Source organism: Felis catus, chromosome A1 (genome assembly GCF_018350175.1).
Source record: "Felis catus isolate Fca126 chromosome A1, F.catus_Fca126_mat1.0, whole genome shotgun sequence".
NCBI classification, from domain to species: domain Eukaryota; kingdom Metazoa; phylum Chordata; class Mammalia; order Carnivora; family Felidae; genus Felis; species Felis catus.
Genome location: NC_058368.1, coordinates 195,127,970 through 195,152,952, shown reverse-complemented (window position 1 = coordinate 195,152,952; position 24,983 = coordinate 195,127,970). Strand labels below are relative to the sequence as shown.

Below are 24,983 nucleotides of genomic sequence, written 5' to 3'. Positions count from 1 at the left end.
CCGGGCATGGGACCTGGTGCATAGTCGGTATATCATAAACGTTTGTTGACTGAATGAATGAGCAGATAGACGGATGGACGGACGGATGATGGATGGATGTTGGAAGGAGATAGTTGCTTAGCCTGGCGTTTCTGATTATGAAGTGCAGTAATGAAAAAGGGTCAGCACACAGGTCATAAAATTATAAGTAAGCTAAATTTGTGCATATAGGAATCATACATTCCCTGTGTACAAATACACCCCCTGCGTATAAATAAGCCTGTGTAGCCTGCTTCAGATTCTGTGCCCCGCCCCCTCCACCCCACCCCTGCTTGTGCCCTGTCTCTGTCTTTCAAAAATGAGTAAACATAAAAAAAAAGTTAAAAAAAAAAAAAAAAAAGCCTGTGTGTACCAAAGCCTAGCAGTGTCTTTGCAAAGGTCGGCAATTGCACAGTTGTGTGTAGACACGTCCGCCCATGGGTCTGCGTATCAGGGTAATGAGGTGTCTAAGACTGAGACACATGCAAAATCACTCAGGAAGGCAGTTTCTAAGTCGTTACTTTTTATTTTGAAAGATTTGTCAAACTCCCCACATCATGGCGAGGGTTTGCAAGATTAATGAGAAGCAGCTTTTTCATGAAATGCTTGGAGGTGAACGAGTTCTCAGCCTGTGAGATCCGACCATCCCATTGACTTTGAAGTTACTCTTGACTGATAGAAGGAAAAAAGTGGGGAGAGGGAGAAAAGGAGGAGGGATGTGCTAGAAACCGAGGGAAAGACCTCTTGTGACAGCTATCTAAATGTGGGAAAAAAAAAATTCACCAACCACACTTCTATTTTATAACTTTCTACACCTCGCTCTAGACCTTGGCCTTCCTGGCCGAAAGCACCTCCCAGTCCTGCATTTCCCAAAGACATCTAGGAGGGGAGAAGCCCCGCACGGTGTGGTGACCCACCCTGGCAGGGCCCTGGCAGATTCCAGAGAGCTGATGGTCCACCCCGGCTCCCAAAAGTTTGGACAAACAGCCTAACGTGACAAGAAAGGGCACCGAAAGATGAGGGGGACTTGGTGCGGAACTGGCGTATGCGAGAGTTTAACACACTTTCCTAACACAGACTCGGGTCCTTTCTCCCAGCAACAGCCTTGCCACCTGCAGTTCTGGCTGGCGGGTTCCGCACGGCTTTCTCCCACTAGGCCTCCAGTCCCAGAAACGTCCTTGCCAGCATCACGTGCCCGTTCCTTCCCTTTCCCACCTTCAGGCCATGAGGGGAAGAGCGCCCCCCCCCACCGGCAGCCAATACCCTGAAATAAAATGAACACAAAGACTACCCTGGTGAGCGTTAGTTTCAAACAGAAGAGGAGGGAAAATCTGAAGACGCAATGTGTGTTGAAGGCAGGCTTGAGCAGATCAAAGTTCCCACCCACACGCCACTAAGACAACGGGGGACACCGCAAGGGGCGAGAGCAAAACGGGGCCGTTAGTGGGCGAGCAAGAGGCAGTGAGAGCAGTCACACCTAAGAATGTCACGACTTGGGTTACAATTTCCATTTGTAGCACCGTTAATGTATTCGTGTAAATCTATATTAGCACCTTGTCCCCAGGCAGAACAACAAACCATCCAAACATTTTAAACTTTGGGGGAAACAGGAAGGGGAAGATCAAAGAGGGAGGATCCGGAACTGCGGAAGGAGGCAGGCGTGGATTTAGATCACCAGATCCTTGTCAATATCCTCTGCAAAGCAAGACGAGACAACAGAGTTAGAGCGTGAGGCCCTGTGCGGGTGAAGACGGGCTTCCCGAGGAGTCGGTGGGTCCCCCCCCATCCGCAGGCCAGGGGTCAGATGACCAGCCCAGGGTCACCCAGGAACGTGGCGACTGACAACCTTGGTCTCCCTGCCCCTGTTCCTGTCACTGACACACACTGCCAAATTACACTTCCTGTCTCTGGTCTACGTGCCTGCCGGTTCCCAAAATAGGGCTAGGCACAGACTGAGTGCTACGCTTGAGGAAGGGAATGATAAAGACGGCCAGATGGACAAGAAGCCACCTGAGAGAGCAAGGCCCGCCCAGACAGGGAGAGCAGACAGGAGTTAACTAGGCACAGAGAGCAGAGCTGGGTAGAGAGGACGGACCCGCAGACGACAGAGAGCAGAGGGGAGGCGGGGAGAGGATGCGGGGCCCCTTTGCTCAGACACTCACGCTCCTTGATGCCGAAGCAGCCGGCCCACTCATCCAGGGCGATGTACTTGTCATTGTCCAGGTCGCAGGTCTCAAAAAAGCGGGTGGTGCAGTGCTCCATGGGGATGAGGGGTGCACGCAGTGGGGCCAGCTCCGTGTGGGACAGGTACCTGTGGGCAGGAGACGGGGAGGGCCTGAGGTGTCGGAAAGCCCCATGCTCCAGGAGAGACAGGAGAGCGAGGCTGCCCCACAGGGCGGGAGGAAGGGGTGTGCGAGCGGAGCAGGAAGCCAGCGTCCTGGTCTGCCCCCTCGCTCTGCCGCTGACCTGCTGTGGGACTGAGAGCCGGCAATGCCTTGCTCTGAGCCTCGGTTTCCCCTCCATCAAAGCGGGGAGAGTTGACCGTAACGGCTAAGGGCCCTTCCAGTTCTGAGATCCCATGGGTTCATAACAGGGGCCTCTTGGTGCCTTTGTTTCCTTATTGGCTGAGGATCGGGGCGCAAACACTTAAAGTGAAAATCTTCTGCTGTTGGTAGATCAAAATCTGATATGAAACAACCGTGCGTGTTTCCAGGGACACACATGTCTGTAGCCACAAATGCCTAGAAAAAAGTCTAAAAAGAAACACACTAAATGGTGACGGTGCCGCCTTCTGGGGAGAAGTGGGACGGGGCTGGGATTGGCAGGACGGTCAGAAGGACTCTGACCTCCACAAGAGCTTTCACTTTCTGTACCTGGTAACGTGTGAGAGGGAGGCCTTCTGGCTTCTCTCCTGCTGTCCATTCCCTTTCCTCCAACCGGCCTGGACTCCAGAGCACCCGTATGAATTTTTTCCTTATTCTCCAGAGCCCTCAAGCAGTTGTCCGCAAAACACTCTTCCCCAAGGGGTCGCACTGTGACTCCAACTTTCTCTCTAACCCCCAGACTCCCTCACGCCACCCAACTCGTGGAAGGAATCACACAATGTTTCGACTGGAAGGAACATCCCCTCCCCTTCTGTTGCATATGGGTGGGAAAACTGAGGCCCAAAGAGGGGCAGGAACTCAGGCAAGGTCACCGTGCAGCTCTGGGGCAAGAAGAGCGGGGGCATGGGCCCCCTGGCCCAGGCTGGAGCACTTTCCCAGACGCACAGTCCTGCGGCCCCATCCGGAAGCCTCTCTCCCGGTGCTTTCATTGTGGTGGGATCCAGTGGCTCAGTCTGAGCTTCAGATGTCCCCCCTGACTTCCCCTTTCCCCTCCACAGTGAGCGACTCAGTTGAATCCCAGCCATGGAAAGAGCCTGGGAGAGAAGCAGCAAGGAGGTTCCCAGAGCTCAGGAGACCCCCCCCCCCCTTGGGGACTGCGGCCAGGGTGGGTGGGCTCCAGGCAGAGACGAGGGGTGAGCAGCCCAGAGAGGACCATCCCTGGGCCCGGTGTCCTCCCCCAGGCATGTGAAGGGGGTGGCCCTCCATTCCGGGCTCCCCCGAGAACACACAGCAAGAGGAGGCCACAAAGCTGTGGTGAGGGTCCTGACAACCACTGCCCGGCCTCACGTGCAGCCGGCCACCCACTTACACCTTTTGGGGGCCTTTTTACTGTTGTCCTTCGATTGTGAGAAGCTGGTTGTCACCCAGAGTGTGAGCTTCATGGGGGCAAGGACCACATCAGCTCTGATCACGGTTAAACCCCCTGCCCGAACAGGGCTGAGCACATAATAGTTGCTCAGTGAGTGTTGGGTCACGGACAGCTGCGTGCCTGTTCTGCCGTGTGCTTGCATGGCACGTCAAAACCCCTCTGGACGACAGGGAAGAGCAATTCAACAAGGGCTTGCGGTGTGGATGGGATTGGTTCTGTGGAGTTTTTTTTTAAGAAGTCCCAGGTTCGGTTTGCCCTCCCGGGGCTGCTGGGTCTCAGGTCTTTTGCTGAAGGACTGTGAGCACACAGGCCAGCCCACCTCCGCCCCACTACCCCACGGAGTCTGAGCTCCTTTCCAGCTCACTCTCCCTCAACTAGTGGATACCCAAGGCCGGTGCGCACAGGGGTAAGGAGGGATTTTTCAATTCCAGCTGACTTCCACTCCTTCCGGCATGAACGTGTATTATGGCTTCCTTCCTGCTCGGCCCCTACACAAACTGTGGGACTCCAGACTGCACGCAGCAGTCTGCAGAGTTTTCTGGCCATACCCAGTGCACCTCCCAGCCCTGACCCACGACTCTGCGTCCTCCAGCACCGAGCCAGAGCGGCGCCCCGTGACCCTGAGGGCCTGAGGCCTTACCCATCAATGGGGTGCTGGTCCAGCTGGCCAAACTGCCAATGCACGGGGAAGATGTACATGTTGTAGTTCTTCTCGAAGTCCCGGGCCAGCAGCTCCACGGGGTGGTCTCCAGCCTCCAGGCGCTTCTCGTTCTCATGGATCTTCTTCACCTGTGAGAGCAGATGCTGCGTGACAAAGGGTCCAGGGGAGACCGTCCAGGCCAGGGAGGGCCTGGAGCCGGAAGAGACCAGCCCAGGCCAAGGTTCGAAATGAGGGAAGGCAGTGGCATAGATGGGTACCAGCATCTCACCCACAAAAGCGGAGGCCTGGGGTGATCTCAAAGCTGTCTATCTGCCTAGAGCTGTCCCACCAAACGCACCTGGGGAGTGTGTGAAAATGCAGCTTCCTGGGCCCGGATTCACAGAGACACTGATTCTGTGGGCCCGAGATGGGCCTCAGGAATCTGCACGTTATCGGTACTCCAAGTGCTTGATATGTCCAGTAACGTTAAAGATCCACAGATCAGAAGGAAAAAGCAACTGGGCCGTTTGTGCTCCTTTTGTTTAACCCTGGGCCAAACAAAGTGAGCAGGTCTCTCTATTACAGGGCTCCTCGGGCTTTAAGACATGAACGTGTATTATCAGCCTCCAAAGGCAGCGAGAAGCCGGCGTCCCAGCGCCCAGAACAAGGGCACTCGTCAGCGCCGCGGTGTAGGCTTACACGTGGGGGCCTAGTTCTAGGGATGGGACTGGATCTCAGCCAGCCTGGGGCCAGGAGCCACCTCGCTCAGTGCCAGGCAAGGGCCCTGGGACAGGCTGGGAAGAGAGAGCACTTACTCGCAGTTTCTGCTTCTCGGTCAGAAGGTTGTTGTCCTCGTCCCTTTCGTACAGAGTGACCAGGACGTTCTTGAGCCAGTCCCGCATGCGCAGGGGGAATTCGGTCAGCTCGGAGTCCAGGCAGGGGGGGATGTCTAGGGTCCAAAACACGAGAGTGGTCAGCACAGACCCTGACTCTCCCTGCCTGAGGGCCAACGTGCTGGCTGGGCCACTCTTCTCACCCAGGGCCTCCTCCTACGGCTATCTCAATCGATGACCTGGGCACAGTGGCTCGGCCTTCCTGGGATGGTTTCTCACACCACAGTGAGCAAAGGAGATTGTGTGGGGGAAGAAAGTTCTACTGAGCCACGTCTGCTCCTCCCTAGGCCTGATCTAGTCTGCTGAGGGAAATGGTTCACTCCAGTGACTCCTGCACTTTTCTGGGTGATGGGGCTCTGAAAGCAGAGGTCCAGGTTCCACGCTGGTGATACCAACCTCTGGGAGGTGTTTGAGCTGGGAGGTTGAATAACATTATCCATAGGCCCAGCTTAGCTTTGGCGGGGGGGTCAGTAATACTTACCCACCAGAACATTCTTCATGATGATTCCATCCTGATCTTTGGAATTTAGAATCCCAGAATGTCAGACCAAGTCTACCCTCTTATTGGACTTATCAAAGGTCAGCGTGGGGTGGGGGGGGGGGGGGGGGGAAGGGGCTTGCTCAAGGCCACATTATCAGAACCTCATCCACCATCCCTGGCATATGGTTGCCCTGGGGCTTGAGGTCTGTCCTTCCCTCATCCCGAGTCTAGGGAAAGTCCCCTCTGTGGTTAGGACAACTACCTTCTCCACCACTAGCTAGGGAGTGGAAGGGAACATCTGTGGTGGACACACTAGGATTTGGAACAAGTGAGCAACACACCCCAGAGGACAGAAAGAACCACTTTGGTAAAAGGCCTCTTGGCCCACTCCTCAGTCTCACTGCCCAAGGATTCCTATCAGCATTCCTCCCCAGCCTCCTGAGCCCCATAACTGGGAGCATGAGGCTGACCACGGGAGAACCTGGTTTTCTCCTCCACCTTGCTGAACCCTACACACCTTCACGAAGCCGGTGAGTGGCTCTCCCCAGTGCCATCTGGTGCCAGAATGTACCAGAGACACTACATGGGTGTTGTCTTGGAGGAGGATGTGGCCTTGGGTGTCTGAAGTGATAAGGAGACTGCCAATGCTGAAAGAGGCACCTGGGCCAGTGGGATCTGCACCTGGAATCACTAACAAGAAGCTAGACAGTATCCTGGCATCCCTTCCCCCAACACCTGACTCCCAGGTTTCTAGAGGAAAGTGGTTAATCGTAGGTCTTAAGTGGGCAGACGGGAATGTGATGGAGTGAAAAGGCCAAGGATAGGGCAACGCTGAGTAATGGGGCCTGAAGGAAACTGACTGGCATGCCTCATATTTTAAAGCATTCAAGTTCAAATACAGTGAAACCTTGGATTGCAAGCGACTTGTTCTGCGAGTGTTCCATAGATGAGCAAGCATTTCTGATACAGTTTAACTTGATAAGTGAGTGACGTCTTGCAATACGAGTAGTATGTGTTGCTGAACATCACGTGATCGCAACTGGGCCAATGGGTCTTCTCTGTCTCTCTCTCTCTGTCTCTCTCTCACTGTGGGATTGTGGGTGATCGTCTCCCATGCACAGATGCTGGGTCTCAGGCCACAATGTTTGGCAGAAATTAGTGATTTTTCAGAAGGTTGGAAGGTGCCCCCAACTGGCACTAGTGTGTTTTTTGTCCCTTCAAAGCACCTATGGACAGCCCTCCTCCGCTGTTCCATATAAGAGTGAGCTGAGGAATGCTCTGCTTCATTCTGGGTCAGGCTGCCTGCAGATAGAGACCCTTTCCTCGGCTACCTTGTTGCCAGTTACATTCGATACAGTCTATGACAAGAGTTTATTAATACTGTACTGTAGTCAACATCCATGGAGTGTATACAATGGCCCCCATGCAGAAGAAGATTCCACTGAGCCAATAGAGAGCAGTGATTCCGTTAGCGATAGTGAAAGTCGCCCTACACAATAAACTTCCTCTTTCTTGTCTTCCTCACACCGGCCACGAAGGTTTTCAAAGGTAAGTGCAGGTTAATTTGTTTATTTTTCTTTAGATTTTATATGTTCTTTGTTATTTTGTATTATATTACAGTATTGTAATCACTTTATATGAATATTTTTGGGATGTGGAACTAATCATCTGAGGTTCCATGATCTCTAACGGGGAAATTCGGTTTGATATACAAGTGCTTTGGATTACAAGCATGTCTCCAGAATGAATTATGCTCGCAAACCAAGGTTTTACTGTCTTTTAAAAACACTTTATAGGCCCAGAGAGAACATCATTTTTGCTTTGCCATATTGAAGCACTAAAGATTTGGGTTAGCCCTATAGAAGAACATCCTCATCAGTAGAGAAAAGGAAGGGTTGTCTTGGATGCTAGTGGAAGGATCCAAAAACCCTCCCTGACCTCCACAACCGCTCAGTCCTTCCTGAGAGGTGTCCTGAATGCAGAGCCGAGAGGCAGCTACTCCTAGACAATCATCCCATTTTATAAATGGCAATCTTGGGGCGCCTGGGTGGCTCAGTAGGTTCAACATCTGACTCTTGACTTTGGCTCACGTCATGATCTCATGGTTCGGGGCCTCGGCCCTACATCAGCACAGAGCTGTTTGGGATTCTCTCTCTCTCCGTGTCTCCCCCTCCCCTACTTGTGTGTGTGCACATGTGTCCTCTCTCTAAATAAATGAATAAACATCTAACAAGTAGTGAATGGCAATCCTGAGTCTCAGAGAGGGAAAGAGACTCGCCCAATGTCACGAAGCACAGGGGTGCAGAGCCCGCATCAGCACCAGCTCAGTGCTCTCTCCCCGAGATGAGGCGCTGGAAGAAGCCAAGGACAGACTCACATTTGCAAGGCCCAATGTAGTCCAGGTGGAGTTTGTGGCCCTTCTTGGTGCCCTCCAGGGTGCACTTGGTGGCAAAGAAGTGGCAGGAAGAGTCGAAGGTCTTGTTGTCATTGCTGCACACCTGCAAAGCATAGAGCACAGAGGGCCACGCCCTGATTCCCAAAGCCCTTCACTGGCCCCACCATCCTTGCCCATTTCAGAGATGGGGACACAAGGGGCCAAGCAAGGAATGTGACCAGCCCAAGGTCAGGTGGTGGGTTAGTGCTGGGGCTGCAACAAGAACCCACTCTGTGGGCTTCTGGGCTGATGACGAGCCCATGGCGAGAGCCACTGTTGGCCTCTGAGTGGAGGTACAACTGAATCCGGCAGAGATATGGGAAACAAGCCTGGCAGATGTGGAAAGGAGGAATGAAAGATGGGGGGTGGTGAACAGGCAGAGTACAGAAAAAAGTTAATGCAGAAAGCCTGGGACTGTCATCCTTAGCAAGGCCCGCTTGCGATGTTGGCCCTTGGCTGGCATCTGGGAACTTGGCCGATAAACAATTCCCTGCACCTGCTATAAAACTTTCCACAGATGACAAGGGTGCCTCACTGAGCCTAGGCTGCTTGTACAAACGATACGATTTGTGCTGAACATCTGCTTTCCTTCTGGAAGTCTGGAATTCGGGTACGTGCTAGGCAGAGGGTGCCTACGTGACTAGCGCTCAATGAAAACTTTGAGTGCCGAGTCTCTAATGGGTTTCCTTGAGCAGAAACATTGTTCACACGTGGCTGCATCTTTGTAGCTGGGGAAAGAGTGCATTTTGTGAGACCCCTCATGCGAGTGGAGAAAGCAAGCAAGCCTGGGCCTGGATTCCTCCAGGCTCTCCCTACATCTTGTTCCCGCGTGATATACTGTGTATCTTTAATATGTCACTGTAATAAGTCTTAGCTGTGAGCACAACTGTACATTGGGTCACGTGAGTCCTTCTAGTGAATCTCTCTCTGCACGTGGGGGTGGCCAAGCAGAGATGCCGCGGGGTGCCCGAGGACTGTGGCAGGAAGTATCTGTGTTAGGAGGCAGGGAGCCTTGTGTGGAACCTCCTGTACATACTCACTATGGCTTATAGATCATCGCAGAGGGAGAGTTGATGGGCACTGGTGACCAGTGGGATGGGAGTAAAGGGGTGAGGAGGAGGAAAGACCTGACAACGATGCTAAAATTTGGAGCCCAGAGGATAAGTTGTATTGGGGAGAGACTACTGATGGAGAACCTGGATGGGAGGTTGTGGGAACAATGCCAGTACCAAATATGCTGAGCTAGGTCATCACTAACACATTAGTTATCATGAGTGGGCACTCAATAAATAATTACACGGTTGGATTGATGGATAGTTGGTTGAGTGAATGAGTCCTATTAGAGGCAGAATGGATGGGTTTGAAAGCTTTTTTAAAATAGCATATATTGGGTACTAAGTATAAAGCACTACCTAACAAATATCCACAACCACCTTATGAAATAAAGACAATCTCTGTCCCCATGTCAGAGATGACAAAGCTGAGACTTGGAAAGGTTCGACATCTAGCTAAGATCTCACAGTTGACACGGGTGGAGATAGGGTTTGAAGTCAACCTTCAGTCTGACCCCAGAACCCACATTTTTGGATGCTTTGCTAGGCTGCTCCCAAGCACTGAAGTCCCTATCTCAGTGTCCGATGTTCTTGATATGTTCCCTTCTGGATCTGGTACAGAGCTGGGAACCTGACGGTGCCGAATAAATCCTTATCGGTTGCTGGAGAGACATGGTGACGGACAGAGCCTTACCTCCACTTTCCTGCTGTGACCAGTGTGGGGACTTCTGAGACTGGAACTGCCCCACAGAGTCACCAGGCCACCAGTGTTCTGGGTAGCCACTCCATGTTTGCGAAGGCCCAATCCCCCAACCCCCGGCCCTTACCTTCTCAAACTCGCCAATGGGGGCAGGGCAGCTGGTAGGGTCCTGGCACACGCACATGGGGGTGTTGTTCTCATCCAGCTCACACACTTTGCCATGTTTGCAGTGGTGGTTCTGGCAGGGGTCTGGTAGAGCACAAGGGCGTGTAGTTAGCACCACCCGGTCCACCCGAACCCAACCAGACTGATCCCGGGGCAGAATTCCTCCTCTGGGGCCCCCACTCTGGGCTTTGGGCAGCCCCGAGTCCTCCTTTCTCTTCTGCTGAGCCCAGCAATTGGCATTTAAGGGAGAAATTGGCTCAGTCTGGGGATTAGAGATTCAGTGTGAGGTCAGAGTCGGGCACAATTTGGGGGCCTGCAGGCTTCATCTGGGACCCAGGAGCCCTGGATACCATATGACTCCCTTGAGGATCGAAGCAACCATTGTGTTCTCAGCTCTGTTCCTCAGTGATAGTGAGGCGTTTTGGGATTATAAAATAAACTTTCTAGAAGGATGGAAAATCAGCTGTTGTCGTGGAGCCAGGGAGCTGTAAGGCCAAGCAAAACAGACTTGAGTGGCTGTAAAGGAAAAGGGAGAAGAGCCTTGAGGCCCGCAGTGAACAATAGAGCCCAGCTGTGTCTGGTAAACACCGGATGAGGGTGGGCCTGGAGGAGGGAAGGAACAGACCCATTAGATGCCCCTCTGCTCCGACAAAAATTCTGTGCCCTCAGGATGACAGCTCAATCTAGCCGTTTCCTCCTGGTGCTTGATTTGGGGCATTTTAGTCATTCTTTATTGGATGCCTGCCCTGCCAGGCGGTGGGCCAAGTGCCCTTGCGCTTTATCTCCTAATCCTCCAACAGCCGTGGGGCGAGGGTCTGCATCTTTGTCATCCCTGGGTTAGAGGTGAGGAAGCGGGCTCAACGGAGCTAAGGCTGTCGGAGGGCACTCGCAGCGGGAGTTGGCAAGTTTAAAGGCAAGCCTACGTGGGTCTGCCTCCCAAGTCCACGCCGTTAACCCCTTGGGTCGGAGATGCCAGCACGGTGTGCCGGAGGCAATGGCCCTAGGACAGTTCGGTCTTTCTGGCACGAAGTCCAAGGGTAGCATTATATGAGCTTTGTCGGGTTTCCAGGCCTTATTTCCTCACGGCTGTGTGAAACAATTTTCACATAAGCTAAGGAGTATAAAAGCTCCTGGAGGTCTGTGCCCGTGTGGGACAGGGGCTGAGACAGAGGTCATTGAGGAGCTCGGGGACCACATGTGACCTGCGGCCTCAGTGGGAACGGGAAGCCCAACTTTGGAATCAGGGCGGACAGCTGTGAGGGGAGAAGGCCATTTCTAGCTTGGGAACATCCTTTGCTGAGACCCACAGCCTGGCTATAAACAGATCATTCCCAGATTCCAGAGAATATTCCCAACCTTTGAGTCAACACTGTTCCTCCTCCACAGCCACCTCCCCCCCCCCCAGGGGGAGGACCTCACCCTGAATTTCCTTGGGAAGGAACCTCACGTAGGCTGTCCCCACGCCCCAGGCTCAAGCAGTGGAGTGCAAAGCCTGGATGTGACAAGACACGAGAAAGGGACCTACTTTCAGCCACCACCTCCTGTTCGGCTTCCTCGGCACCTTCGTCAAATTCTCCCACTTCCACCTGCACGGGGTTGGCTCCCACAGGTCCCTGGGGGTGGGGGGAGAACAGTGAGTCCAATGGCCCCTACCCGCAGAGGTAAAGACTGGAGGGGACTTGCTCGGGTGCTTCAGGTCCCACGAGAGGAGAGATGAGCCGGAAAGGTGTGCCAGGCCCAGGGCACACAGAGAGCACAGATGCCAGCGTCAGAATTAAGACAGACTCCTACAGGTCCACCGAGGTGCCTCAGAGGCTCCGAGGGGTGTTAGGGCAGGAGGGGTACCGAGCCCGCCATCCCCACCAGCTGTGCCACAGCAGCTCCCCTTTGTGTTTAACGTATGGGGAGACTGTGGGTGATCACCTAAGAAAAATCGCCCCACAGCTTAGAAAGAAAAAATTTCAAACTCACAGCTCCCACCTCCAGGGTTTCACTGAACGAGGAACATTCAGGAACGGGTCAGGATTGGGGGATACACAGCATTCACCTCGGTGCTATGCGTGCACACGGGAAGGGGCAAATGTCCCGTTCCAGGATCGAGACTCCCAGCACCCTGGTTTCTCCAGGGAATGGATGTGGACATCTGGGGACCCTACCCACCTACCTCTGCCACCTCAGCCACGGTTTCCTCTACCACCTCCGTCTCATCAGGCAGCGCTTCCTGTTGCTGTTGGGAAGAGAAAATAGGGTGCAGGGAGGTCGGGGCCAGCTTCGCCTCTGAAGCGCCTCCAGCCTGGGGAGCTGGGAGAGCAGCTCCCTGGAGATCCCGAAGGCTGTGCCTCAGGGACTGCCATGGGTAGGGTGATGAGGGCAAAAGGGAAACCAAACACAGGGGCCCTGTGGAACGCTGGAGCACCCCCCTTTATATATTTTCTATATGGGGTGTCTCTCCCAATAAGATTCAGCTTGGAAAAGCACTTTCATTGCTTCGAACTCCTATGAATCTGGAAACCACTGATGCAGACCGCCTCCCTTCATCTCATAGATTGGAAAACTGAGACCCACGGGGGCATGAACACCGCGAATCTTAACAGATGTCATTATCTTTTCCGCAAGTAGGATGTTCTTATGAATTTGTTATTCTTGCCATGTCAATTTGGAGTAGGAAGAAGCAAGGTAGCATACAACTCTGAGGTGCCTGGCTGGTTGGGGCTCCTTCTTAGCAATGGCTAACCCTGCCAGGTCTCTTGCCAAAATTACCTGCCGGAGTCCACAGTCACTCACACCTCCTAGTGGAGACAGGCCGAGGGAACCCTAGGTTGCAAGAAACTGTTTGTCTGCCGCACCCTTCTTCCCCTCTCTTCCAGTAACAGCTTCCGGATTAGCTTTGAATGTCCACTGCTGGCCCTCTGCGTGCAAGTCTAAGTCTTGGAGGGACGGTCTGTCAGTCAGGGTGCTCTACACGACCCCTGGCCAAGAAGCAGGCCCAGGACCCAAGCTCAACTGGATTGGTTCTCCTTGAATTTTTTTTTTAGATCATCTTGACACGTTTTCTCAAGAAGTGAAACCTTTGGAGCAGATCCATTCAAATGGCAGCATCTCCGAGACTGTTCTCACCTCCCAGATCCTGGACCTGTCCTTCTCCAGCCCTCCCCAAGGCCTTAGAGTTCATAATCTATCCTTGTAGATATCCTTCCCCCTCCTAATGTGGTGAGACCGGGGCCTGTTGCTTGCAACCAAATAGTCCTCACTGATTTGAAAACTAACCAGCCCTCTCTCTGTGGGTGCTAAAAGTTCACCTTCTCCTTACATGGAAATCTCTCTTCCCTGGACTCTCCATCCAGGGGTCCTCATCTCAATTTTTCTCCTGAGCTTATTAGCGTAAGAAAAATCTTTTTTTTTTTTTTTTTAATAAGGCACAAAATGAGATAGGGAAGCCCTCGCCCCTCCAAGTATCCAGGGCCGGTAGAGTCGGTGACTCTGATGGAGGGAGACCGAGCGGATATGCTGTTTGAGTACTTACAGGAGCTGCCAAGGCCCTCCCGGCCAGGCAAAGGAGGAAGAAGATCCAGGCCCTCATGATGCTGGGAACCCTGCAAGGGGACGGAGATGGAGAATTGAGTGAGTGGGAGGCTTCTTGACGGACAGCCCCTTCGGAGCTGAATTCCTGTGATATCTGAGATAAAATTTAGGTGGTGCATGCAAAGGGATAATGGAAGGTGCCAGAGGAAATTGCTTTTATTCCATTCTCTTCCAGTTCCGACTGTATGAGGAGAAAGTCTCAGTTTGCTGCTAAGGTGTCTTCGATACCTGTCTAGCACTCCTCTCTCTTCCTTTTTCTTTAAGTTTATTTATTTATTTTGAGAGAGAGAGAGAGAGAGAGAATGAGCAGGGGAGGGGCAGAGAGGAAGAGAGAGAGAATCCCAACCAGACTCCACTGCAACGTGGGGCTTGAACGCACAAACCATGAGATCATGACCTGAGCTGAAATCATGAGTCAGACGCGCTTAACTGACTGAGCCACCCAGGCTCCCTGCTCCTTTTTAACAGAGAGCAGGCCTCCGGCTCAGAGCCTCCACAGGAAACTATATCCAGCTGGAATTCAACAGAGTTGTTTTGTCTTCTTTGTGTTTTTTTTTTTTATAGTTTCCTTCCATTTATGACAAAAGACAAAAGATTTTTCCGCTTACGGTAAAGACATAAAGTCTTTTTTCCCGATACATTTATTTAAGTTTTTAAATTTTTTTTCATGTTTTTATTTATTTTTGAGACTGAGAGAGAGAGACGGAGCATGAGCAGGGGAGGGTCAGAGAGAGAGGGAGACACAGAATCTGAAGCGGGCTCCAGGCTCTGAGCTGTCAGCACAGAGCCCCACACGGGGCTTGAACTCATGGAGTGTGAGATCATGACCTGAGCTGAAGTTGGATGCTCAATGACTGAGCCACCCAGGGGCCCCCATTTATTTAAGGTTTGAAAAAGTGGCTCGCCAAAGGTGGTTGGCTAACTAGTCAAGTTTGGGCAATACTGAACCAGATCATCTTCAAGGACCCTTAATCCCCGATGTTATGGAATTCTTTTTTTCCCATCCTCCAAACCCTCCTCCTCCTCCTTTTCCTCCTCCTTTCTACCCTCCGAAAGAAGGGGGGAAGTTAATAGGCAGAGACCTCCTGCCACTTTGAGACAATGAGATCTACATTCTAAAAGAAAGAGGGGTGCCTGGATGGCTCAGTCATCATGCTTTCTCTCTCTCCCTCTCAAAAATAAATAAACATTAAGTAAATGAAACAAAGAGCAATAGTCTTGGAGTGTGACCAGTGGACAGCCACATCTGTCTCCATTCTACCCAGAAGGGACAGCACTTCTCTGGATCCCCCAGGGAAACTATCCAAATGCTCACTTATGTTCATGTTTTCTCTTCTTTCCCCCTCACAGCTGAAGGATGTTGGCTGAGATCTAGAAGCTTCTCCTACCCTGGTCGCTGCTAAGACCTCATCCTCTGGATGCTAAACCCTTGGCTCCAAAAATCCCATGACTGCAAGGGATTTGGAGGCAGAATCTTCTCTGATGATTCATTGCCAAAATGCCATCCCTCACGAAGGAACTGTGGTGGGCACGTTTTATTTCTTGTTCTAACTAGATGGACTTCTATTCCCAGATGGCTTTAGAAAGTTCTTCCTTATATGGATCCAAACTTGCCTCCCTCCAACTTCTGGTCTACTCTGTTCCTCCTCCTGTGGCTACGCAAAAACAAGAATTCTTCTGCCTCCAAGCAGCGTTTAGTCAAGGTGGGCAGCGGCCGTGTCTTCCCTCTTTTGTCCCCACAAACGTCTATATCGGGCTCGTCATTCCTAGTTCTTTCCAAGACTTTTCAACTGGCCCAGCTCCTTGGAGGTACCCTGGCATCATGGAAAAAAACAAACACGCAGCTTGGAATTCAATGCCAGGGGATCCTGATCAGCCTCAAAACAACCTTGGTTATTGGTTAAAATCACTGATCCTCTCCAGACCTTGCTTCCCCTTCCATTAGTTGTGAGGGTCAGACCAGGTAAGCTTTGAGGTTGTAGGCTGGGTTCTTAAAATGCCCTTAAAATGTCACAGGCACACGCTGGTCTTGGCATGTGTCCTCACCTGTGGTATAACCGTCTTCGCTTGGACTATGGTATTTGGACGGTAGAAACAGGCAGAGGGAGAGCAGATTCATAATGGCCCTTTATTGTATTAAAATCGACCTAAAACCTCACCTCTTATTTCACGGCGTGTGTATGAAATAAAAGTAATAGAAATTTAGAGGAATCAACCTGGGAGCTTGGCATTGCTTCACCCTGGCTCCAACCCCCAGACGAGTCCAGTCTTCCCTTTCCAGGAAATTTTTAGAATGTTCCTGCCCCACACAGTTGTATGCTTGTTTCCCCACCACCGCCCCCCCCCGCCCCGCCCCAGACCTACAAGTGGAAAAATCTCCCTGTTTGCTTTCCCATTTGAAAGATACAAGCAAGACAACCCCCCACATAAGATTCTATGAATGGAGCAAGAGAGAAACATCAGTGAAGGACTTTTCTGGGGCTGTTTGAAGTTAAAGGGTCAAAGTGAGACTGGGAACTAGAAGGAAAAAAAAAAAAGGTGTTGTCTGGGCTCCAGTGACAGAGAAGTCATGTCATCGGAGAACTACCCCAGCCCGGATTGGAAATGTAATGAGCTTCCGACTGAAAAGCCAGGAAGGCCAGTATCTCCGGTCTGTCCCTCATGTGAGCAGAGGAACCATGTTCCTTCCCCTCCTTGACCAGGGAAAGGTCTATTGGTCAGCTCTTTGGTCTGTCCTGCCTCTCTACCTTCCTGCAATTCTTTCCTAGTGGCACAATCACCCTTCCCGCCGCTGGTTTTGCAGCCAGAACCAAAAAATAGTTCTAAATCTTGTAGTGCGTTTAGCGTCTAAAGGGCTCACATATGCGCTGTTCCCCTTGGAGCCTGTGCTGTGACACATGGGCAGACACGGCAAGGGAGGGCTTACAGTCCCACTTTCCTGATGAGCCTGCAGTTGAGAGGAGGAAATCGTGCAACATTCAGGCCTTTTCCAAGTCAAACTCCCCGGGCAAACTACCTTCTTGTGGAGTTGGGTTGGGCCTATTTAGGGATTATGTCTGGTGGGGGAGTGTGGGAGAAATGCAGAAAGTGACAGTGTTAAGAAAATGACCCAAAATCTTAGAGAAAGCGTGAATTTCCAAAATTTGGGCTCCTGCCCAGTGCCCAGGGCTACATCACCAGTCCCAGAGCCCTATGCCTCCAGATGATGGGCTGAGAGGGAAGGGGGATGTCTGGACTATTCTTCCTGCATGGCCACACTTTCTACACGTGCATAAGATCCCCGAGGCTCTCGGAAACAGGTCTGGCAAAGGGGCCAGCCGTCCATCCCGCAGAGCTGATGGGGTGCAACAGTAACCCCAGTGAGGTCAGAACACAGAGTCAAACCCCAGCATTCAGAACACATCCTCTGCCAACCAAACCTAGATCCGGTCCGCCCAGTGAAAATATAAACAGCCCCGTAGAAATGACTGGTATCGAATGAAGACTTGCTCCTTTGTATCTCTTTAGCCCATGGTGATGCAGATGTCTATCCTTTTCAAAGTGTTTTCACAATCCAGCATCCCGCTGGGGGCTCAAGGCATGTCTTCCTGCCCCGTAGCACAGGTGAGAAGGTGAGGCCCAGAGAGGGAAAGACATCTTCCCAGAGCCCCAGGGAGTGAGCAGCAGGGCTGGGTGAGGACCCAGGCGGCCCCGCTCCACCCCGGGCGGGCTCTTCGTCTCACAGTTTCCCTTGGCAGCTGCTACGTCCCAGGTGCTCACCTGAATGGAGCCCAGTTGGGCTGTGAACTGGCCTGAGTTGCAGGGAAGGAAAGTAGCCTGGGCCAGGGGAGGAACAGGAGGCGTGTTTCCCTTGGCTTGGTGGTCACCAAATGCAGACACTGCTCACTCCCACCCCACCGCCACCTCCTCCCCCTGTTCCGTACATCAAGTCCCTTCCTTTTTGCCTTTATTTGCTCTGGAGATGGCTGAAAACCCGTCCGTGGCTGCCCGCAGGACCTGAAGCTGAGGTCACTCCTCTCTTTAGAAAGACTCCGGGGATGGAAAAGTGGAAAAGTACAGCCAGCCAGTTCATCTCCCTCAAAATATAAAGGGCCTCCTTTGGGCTCTCCCTGGACACTGAAAAGTCCCTTGAATGTCAGCACAGGGGGGACATCTCAGAATCACGGAGCCTTAGACTGTGGGCCTTGGAATCATAGGCTCTTAAGAACGTGAAGCACAGAATTTGAGCTGCAATCATCAAATCTGATTTGAAGAGAAAGAGGTTTATGGAGCAGGGCGGTCTAAGAGAACCTTCTGGAGATGATGCAAATATTCTCTACCTGCAGTGTCCAACGTGGTAGCTATGGTTGGCAAACCCTTGAAATACCACTAGTGTGGGCGAACTGAATTTTTAATTATATTTCATTGTAATTAATTTAAATTTAAGTAGCCACATGCGGCTTATGGCTACCATATCAGAGTGATTACACACTTTTATAGAAGCGGCAGAAGAGAAAGGTAAGCTCGTGGGCTCTGGAGACAGAGCGTACAGATTCAAATCTGCCGCTTAGCAACTGTGTGACCTTCGGAAAGTAACTTTCCCTCTCTGGGCCTCAATTCGTTTCTCCATCGGTAAAACGGAAATAACACACCTACCTTGAGAGGCTCACGGGTGATTTATATGAGAGAATAGAAGTAAGCAGTGTTGTTTGCAAGAACACCCAAGGATCCCAGAATATCTGTCCCCCCCTCAAGAATCCAGGGCAAGAACCCCAGCTCTTTGCCTGTGGCCTAGGGAGAAAGGGTGTCGGGGTGGAACAAAGGAGGCATTGCTCCTCTTGGTCAAGGGGACACTATCCTAGCCTCCAGAGAACACAGTGACGAAGCCTGGGCCCCAGGCCGGCCCCTTCGTTGGCCTGCTGACGCAAACCAAGCATCTCTCTCCCACTGTTTGGCTTGGAAACAAGGGTTCCAAAAACACACGTTCCTGGTAAACAAGCCTAAAGAGAGAAAAACAAGTCTGGAGGCTAATAAAGGAACCCCCTCTGCGAGCCAGGCCCGCCAGAGAGCTGGGACTTGGAAGGAGGGCCGGGCCAGGCCGGAGACCTGGCACTCACACCAGGGAGAGAGCACCGCCACTCAGAGGTGGTCTCGTGACACAGAAGTCGGGAGTCCTGGGACTGCGGTCTTGGCAGCATTGTTCCCAGCTCACTGTGCAAACTTAGGGAAGGCTCCTTCGCTCCCTGGACCACACCTGGCCCTGCTCATGTGCACAATGAGGAGGTTGTTTTAGATCAGTGGTGCTCAAAATTACATAAGCCCTTTCTTTCAATGAGGTCTTCTGCAAAGTCCAATATTTGAAGCAGCTAAAGGCCTTTGGCATTTGTTGAAACATGAAGGCGTTTATCTGTTCAGTGAATCGGCGTGAAATTAAAAAAAAAACAAAAGGAGGCAAAAGTGATGCTGAGAAGGGGGCTGAAGGTCCTACACACTCGGACACCCCTGAGACATGTTGGAGCATCTCTGGGTTCTCCTATAAACACAGTTTGCAAACCCTGGGGCAGCGTGGTCCCTACGGTTTCTATGACTCTGGCTTTCTAAGTCAGCTCAGGCAGAAACCTTTCAGAGTATCACCCCACCCAGCCTGTCCCTGGACTCTGCTTCCAATTTTAATATTTCTTGCTGGAAGAGAAGAATCTGAGGGAAACTCAAGCTCAAGCCCAGAAGCGAAGAGGTTCTGGGGCAGCTCTGAAGCAGCCCCAGAGTCTGGGACTGGGATCAGCCCGAGATTCCATAAAGGCATCTAAGATGCCACGTTTCACTGTTTCATCGTGGTTAGGAGAGGCCCCGGGTGGAGCTTCAGGCTTTCCTCCTTGGCTCCCTCTAGGGGCCACTGCTGCAAATGGGGTGACCACAAATGGAGGGGATGAGAGCTCAGACTGTCACATCCCTAGGATAGTAAATACATGGTGAATATGTCTCCACATGCTCCTCCAGTGCATGTGGCAGACATTACTAATCAAACACAGGATCTTTTTCCCCTAAAGTGCAGAGTGGCGTCTAAATCTTGAACAGGGTTCTTCTAGCAGCCACTGCCTATGGATTGGCATTGGCAAGCCATGCGAAACCTCTCTGCCATGCTTCTGATTTGAGAGACAAAAGGAATTGAGGCTCAGAGAGGAAAAGTAGCTCACTTAAGGGTCCCACAGCAGGCGGGTGTCAAAGCTTAACTTCCAGATGTTCAGAAACCTCCAGATGTTTACCTTGTTTCGTTTCTTATTTCATCTGATCAGTCTGGGATCCTCATGCCATGACTAATATAAGATGACCCAGAGGGATCCCCAGATAAGATAGGCTAATAACCAGTTTCTGAAAGAACCCAGTTCTGGACACAGTTGGTATCTCCATCCATATTTTTTCTATAGACACTGAGCTCTGTGTCTTGAGAATGGGGGCAGAACTAATTTCCTACCTAAGCCATCTCTCCCTCCTGGATAACAGGAGGCTGTTTTTCTAAAGGATTCTGCCAAGTCACTGCTTGCTGCCTCTGGCTCTGCTCAGCCCAGCCATCCCCGAGTTCAGGGTTGGGGATAGGATCCAGGCCGTCTGCTGTAGAGAAGAGGTGGCTTCGTTAATTCCCAGGGTTGGCCAAAAGCTCAACTCCAGCCCTCTCTTACCTCCTTTAAAGACAGGATAGGGAGGGAGCCAGCAAGAAGCAAATGAACAGCCACCTATTAGCCACATTGTGCCGTCCTGATGGCATAATTCCCTAATGAGGCCTGGGATAGGCCATTGCTGGCCAGCAAAGGAGAGAGAGAAAGTACTGCTCCTCACTTATCATCCACAGGGCTTGTTGCCTGTACAAACATGAAACCAAAGTGATCAGATGAAAACAAAAAAAGAAAGAAGGAAGAAAGAAAGAAGAAAGAAAGAAAGAGAGAAAGAAAGAAAGAAAGAAAGAGAGGAAGAAAGAAAGAAAAAGAAAAAGAAAAAGAAAAAGAAAAAGAAAAAGAAAAAGAAAAAGAAAAAAAAAGCGAACATTTGGATATTTCTGAACATCTGAAAGTTAGGCTCAGACATCAGTTGGCTGTGTGACCTTGAATGAGTTATCTTCCCTCTCTGATCCTCAGTGTCTCTATCTGTGAAGTACAGCCAGCGATTTGGTACTGTATGTGTGTGACATGTCTACCTCCTTGTCATCGTCTGTAGTTACGTGTGGCTACGCACAACAGGGTGTGGTTGCAAATGGTAGTTGTGTGTGTGTGTGTGTAACGGACAGTGTGTCTGTGTGTAAGTTACGTATGGCCCTGAAGACCATGTGAAGCTGTGTATGTGTGTCTTTGTGTGTCCACCTGGCTCAGCATCTGTCTGTTTTGGCCTGTGGAGGGAAGGGTCAGAGTTTGTATGTGCATCCAGGTGCACACCTGGGACTTGTCTGTGCTGTGTTGTGAGCCAGCATACGGTTCAGGGAGAGGTATGTGAGAGTATGGCCTTCTGTCTTTGCTCACGTGTGGAGGCACTTATTTTTAGCTCTACCAGTGGGGGCCTGTTGGTAAAAGCCGTGCTTAGAATCTGCATCCTCATGGGTTCGTGTCTGCCCCTGTTTATCTCTGCACACCTATGTAAATAATCTCAAAAGCCACATATTCTCCTATTTACCTCACATCCTGGGCGCTTGCCTTTCCACCATCATCCTTTCCTATTTATAGCTTATTTTCATCAAGGAAAGCTGGCTCTTGTAAATAGCAAACCCCAGCCATGCTATTGGTTGACAAGTCTCCTCAGAGGGATAAAGGCTTTAGCAGGACTATTATGCAACCCAAGATCCCGTAGCCCCTCCTCTCTTGTTTCCTTTTCAAGTAGGCATACGGGGGTGTTAAAAGTGTAGGCCAGTTACTCCTTCTCATGAAGGCAACCTCTGGGATTTAGGTTTGCAGGCCCTTTCAGAGCTGGAAGGGCCCCGGGAGACCATCTAGCTGCCCCATTTAACAGATTAGGAAACTAAGACCCAGAGAGGGGAAGGGTCTTACCTAATGTCACTCACTGTGAGTTAAGACTCACCTCTACCATAGCCTTGGCCAATGCTCTTTTCACACTGGGGGGTACAACACTCTTGGGAAATATGAAGGTGCCCAAATCAAAATGGATTTAAACAATATTTTGCTTAAATTGTGCCTGTCAGCACTTTTAGTAAAGAGAAGTCATATACAAACCCAAGATGATGGAGCTCCCGGGCCAAAAAAAGCTGGAAATGATTTCATTAAGTCTCTGGATGCCATAAATTTATCAGTTCTAAAAACCCATTGCATTAGGTGGGAGGACCACAGTTCACCAATTGCTTCCTGTGTGTCAGCCCATTTCTTCCACAGGATAGCCCTTGGAGGTGACGGTTGTTATTGTTCTTTAATCAAGGAAGAAACTGGGGCTCAGAAGGGAGAACCCGATTAGTTCAAGGTCAAACGGCACCCCGGGGACAGCAGCGGAACAAAAACTCTTCAAACACCCAAGTCAGGGAGGCTTATCACAGCCCCACAGCTGCCCTGGGATTCTGGGAGATCAGCAGGGCAGGACCTAGAGTTTGCTGCCCTGGTGTCTGGGGGTTGAGTGAAGGAGGGGACATTCAGACGGAGCCTGACGAGCCTGACCCTGACGTTCTGAGTCTTTCAGCGTCCCCTCCCAGCCAGCAGGCAGAGACCCTGAAAAAAAGGTTACCGTGGCAACTCACATTCCTCCCAGAATGAGTCACGGCAAAGAAGAGCCTTTCTGTGGGTGGGACTTGGAGAAAGTTTCAAAAGTTGATTCCTTCTCCAGGCACCCCTTCCCCCCTCCTCTCTCCCTCGGCAATTCGCCGCCTTCAGGCTTTGTCGATGTGGCAGCTGAGCACTCTGAGTTAACCCTCTCTTCCCCAACCACTCTCTTTCAAAATTGTTTATCCTCCTGCAAATATACATCTGCTTCCAGTCCCACCCACACTCCATCTCCCACGTCGTCATGCCCTCTGGCTATCTGGGGGTAGTGCATCCATTTGAATATATGTTAAGACTAAAGGCTGTGAATACCCCTTGTTCTCGTTCTTTCTCTGTCTCATACACACACACACACACACACACACACACACACTACTGTACATATAATTTTAAGTGGCTTGCAGATGCTTGAAGCCCATTCAAAGGCCAGTCCATGGATTCCAGTTTAAGAGAACTTCCCTAGAAAGTTTCAGATGACGTCAGGCACCCAGAAGACCAAGTCCAGTCTTCTTACTTTACAGATAGGGAAACGAAGTCCAGAGGACTCACTTACCTAAGATAACACGCAGAATGTGTGCTTTAAGTCTGCCAACCTACTTCTTAATTGCTTCTCAACACTTCTACCATCAGCACTTGGAGGTGATAGAAATGTAACCCTAGAGAATTGCTGGTGGAAACATTTTCTCCATGTGTTCTGCATAGAATGCTGTCCTTTCTGGAGGAAAATGTGTGCCTCTCTGTTCTCTTTTGGGCAGGCTGGGCTTCCTTGAAGACGTGCTTCATCTTAGTGCCCCCTTTATCCCTGATGTGTTTCAGACCCCAGGAAGTCCCCTCATCACCCAGCCAATGGAGCCAGTGAAGGTAAAGACGGTAGAGATGGGAAGGAGGGCGTCCAAAGAGGACTTAACATCCTAAAAGGCTAGACACCAGTCCCATGTAGAGTTTGGGCTTTTCAAATAAGGTGGTGTGAGAGAGATGCCCTGGGACTCTCTCTCTCTCTTGCCTTCCCCCTTCTCCCCTTCTTGGCACATCCTCCGCCACACCCAGCCTCCCAAAGGACCCAGGTGTCTTGGTTGGATGATATCAGATGCCTGGGGTCTTCAGATCTACCTACACTAAGAGCCACGGCCAGTGAGTTCCTGTGTTTATACCCCGGGGCAGCCCCAGATGGGAACAATGCCTAACCCAGGAGTGACTGTCTGACGGTGCTATTTCAGAGTGTGTGGGTTGGCGGGGGAGGGGTCACTGGGGGAGAATTCCAGGGAAACAGGAACCTTCCCAGGGTGCTGATAAAAGGTGGAGACCCCCCCCACCATTTGCCCTCCACAGATCAATTTATCTCTCATGCAAAGTCCCTTTTGGAGAACAGAACCCCCAACCAAGAACCCAGTCTAGGAAGTATCTTCTGGAAGGGGGAGTAGGGCAGACTCTGGCCGCCCTCTGTCCCTGTGCAGCTGTGACCAGATCAGATTCCCAGGAAAGGAGGCTGCCACATTTGTGAAGGGAGCAAAGAGGATAGGCAGGCAGCCTCTGAAACCAGAGAGCCAAACACACACACAGAGAAAACACTCCCCCAAAGACACAATGAGATTATTTTCTGCAAACCTAAAAGGGAGACAAAGTTATACCACCTGAAAAGCAACAGGCAGCCAGTCCGCGGCTCCTGCCCTTTGCGGCAGCGGTGATGGAGCCCAAAGGAGATGCGCGCCCCGTCCCTGACCCAGAGACCTCCCAGCCCAGCTCCTCATTCTGTACACAAAGTGCAGGAGTGAACTAGGGTGTAGGGGCTGGGCACTGGAGAAGGGGAAGGCCGGGTGGGGGTCGTGCGTACCTCAGTGGCAGGCAGGCGGGCAGCAGGCAGAGTGCTCTGGGCTGTGTGAAGGTCTGCCGGAATGTGGAGGGTTTAGAGCCGGGCAACAGGAAACCACTAGGAGCTCTGGGCTGGGTCTGTCTCCCCTCCACCCCTCAGTCCCTCCTCCTCCTCCTCTGTCTCCTCCTTCCCCCCCCCCTCCCCTGCCTCCCCATAGCCAAAGCCGGCTATGTCTTCCAGATTTTTCTTTCTCTCCTTGCTGTCCTGACCAGACTCCCCAACTCTGCCTGCCTCGTGGGTTCTGGGACTGCTGCCTACACAGACTCATGGAGTGCCAGGGCTGGAAGGGTCCACAGGAATCACCAGGAACAACCTCCTCGTTGTTCAGAGGGGAACTGAGGCTTGGAAGGGGCCAGGGATTACCCAAAGGCCCCCAGGGGCAGAGCCAGGCCCAGATGTCCTGACTTTGTGACCAGGAATCTTTACAAGAGCACTCCCGAACATTAGGCAATACTGAGGAGGGCAAAGAAATTCAAGGGGGTTGTATCTGTGACAAAGGCAAAGCCGGGACTCGCCTCTGTACAGACAAGAGAAGCCGCCTCTGGTGGCATCATCATTGATGATTTAGGATGTGATCTAAAAATAACAACTCTGACTCAGGTTGCACCACTAATAACACATAAGAGATGAGCTTTCTAGCCAGGGAATCTGTCATCAGTATAGAGTAGA

General features: G+C 51.5%; 1 protein-coding gene across 1 annotated transcript; it reads right to left on the bottom strand.

The window, feature by feature from the left end:
- Positions 1–520: 520 nt before the first annotated feature.
- On the bottom strand, positions 521–24,434 carry SPARC (secreted protein acidic and cysteine rich). The gene is made up of 10 exons (XM_003981374.6): positions 24,276–24,434; positions 13,660–13,729; positions 12,301–12,363; positions 11,662–11,749; positions 10,099–10,220; positions 8,163–8,283; positions 5,227–5,360; positions 4,412–4,560; positions 2,181–2,329; positions 521–1,713 (listed from the first exon to the last, which is right to left on the bottom strand). Exons 2-10 carry the CDS (start codon positions 13,714–13,716, stop codon positions 1,685–1,687), a joined length of 912 nt encoding a protein of 303 aa, XP_003981423.1. The 5' UTR covers positions 13,717–13,729; positions 24,276–24,434; the 3' UTR covers positions 521–1,684.
- Positions 24,435–24,983: the final 549 nt, after the last annotated feature.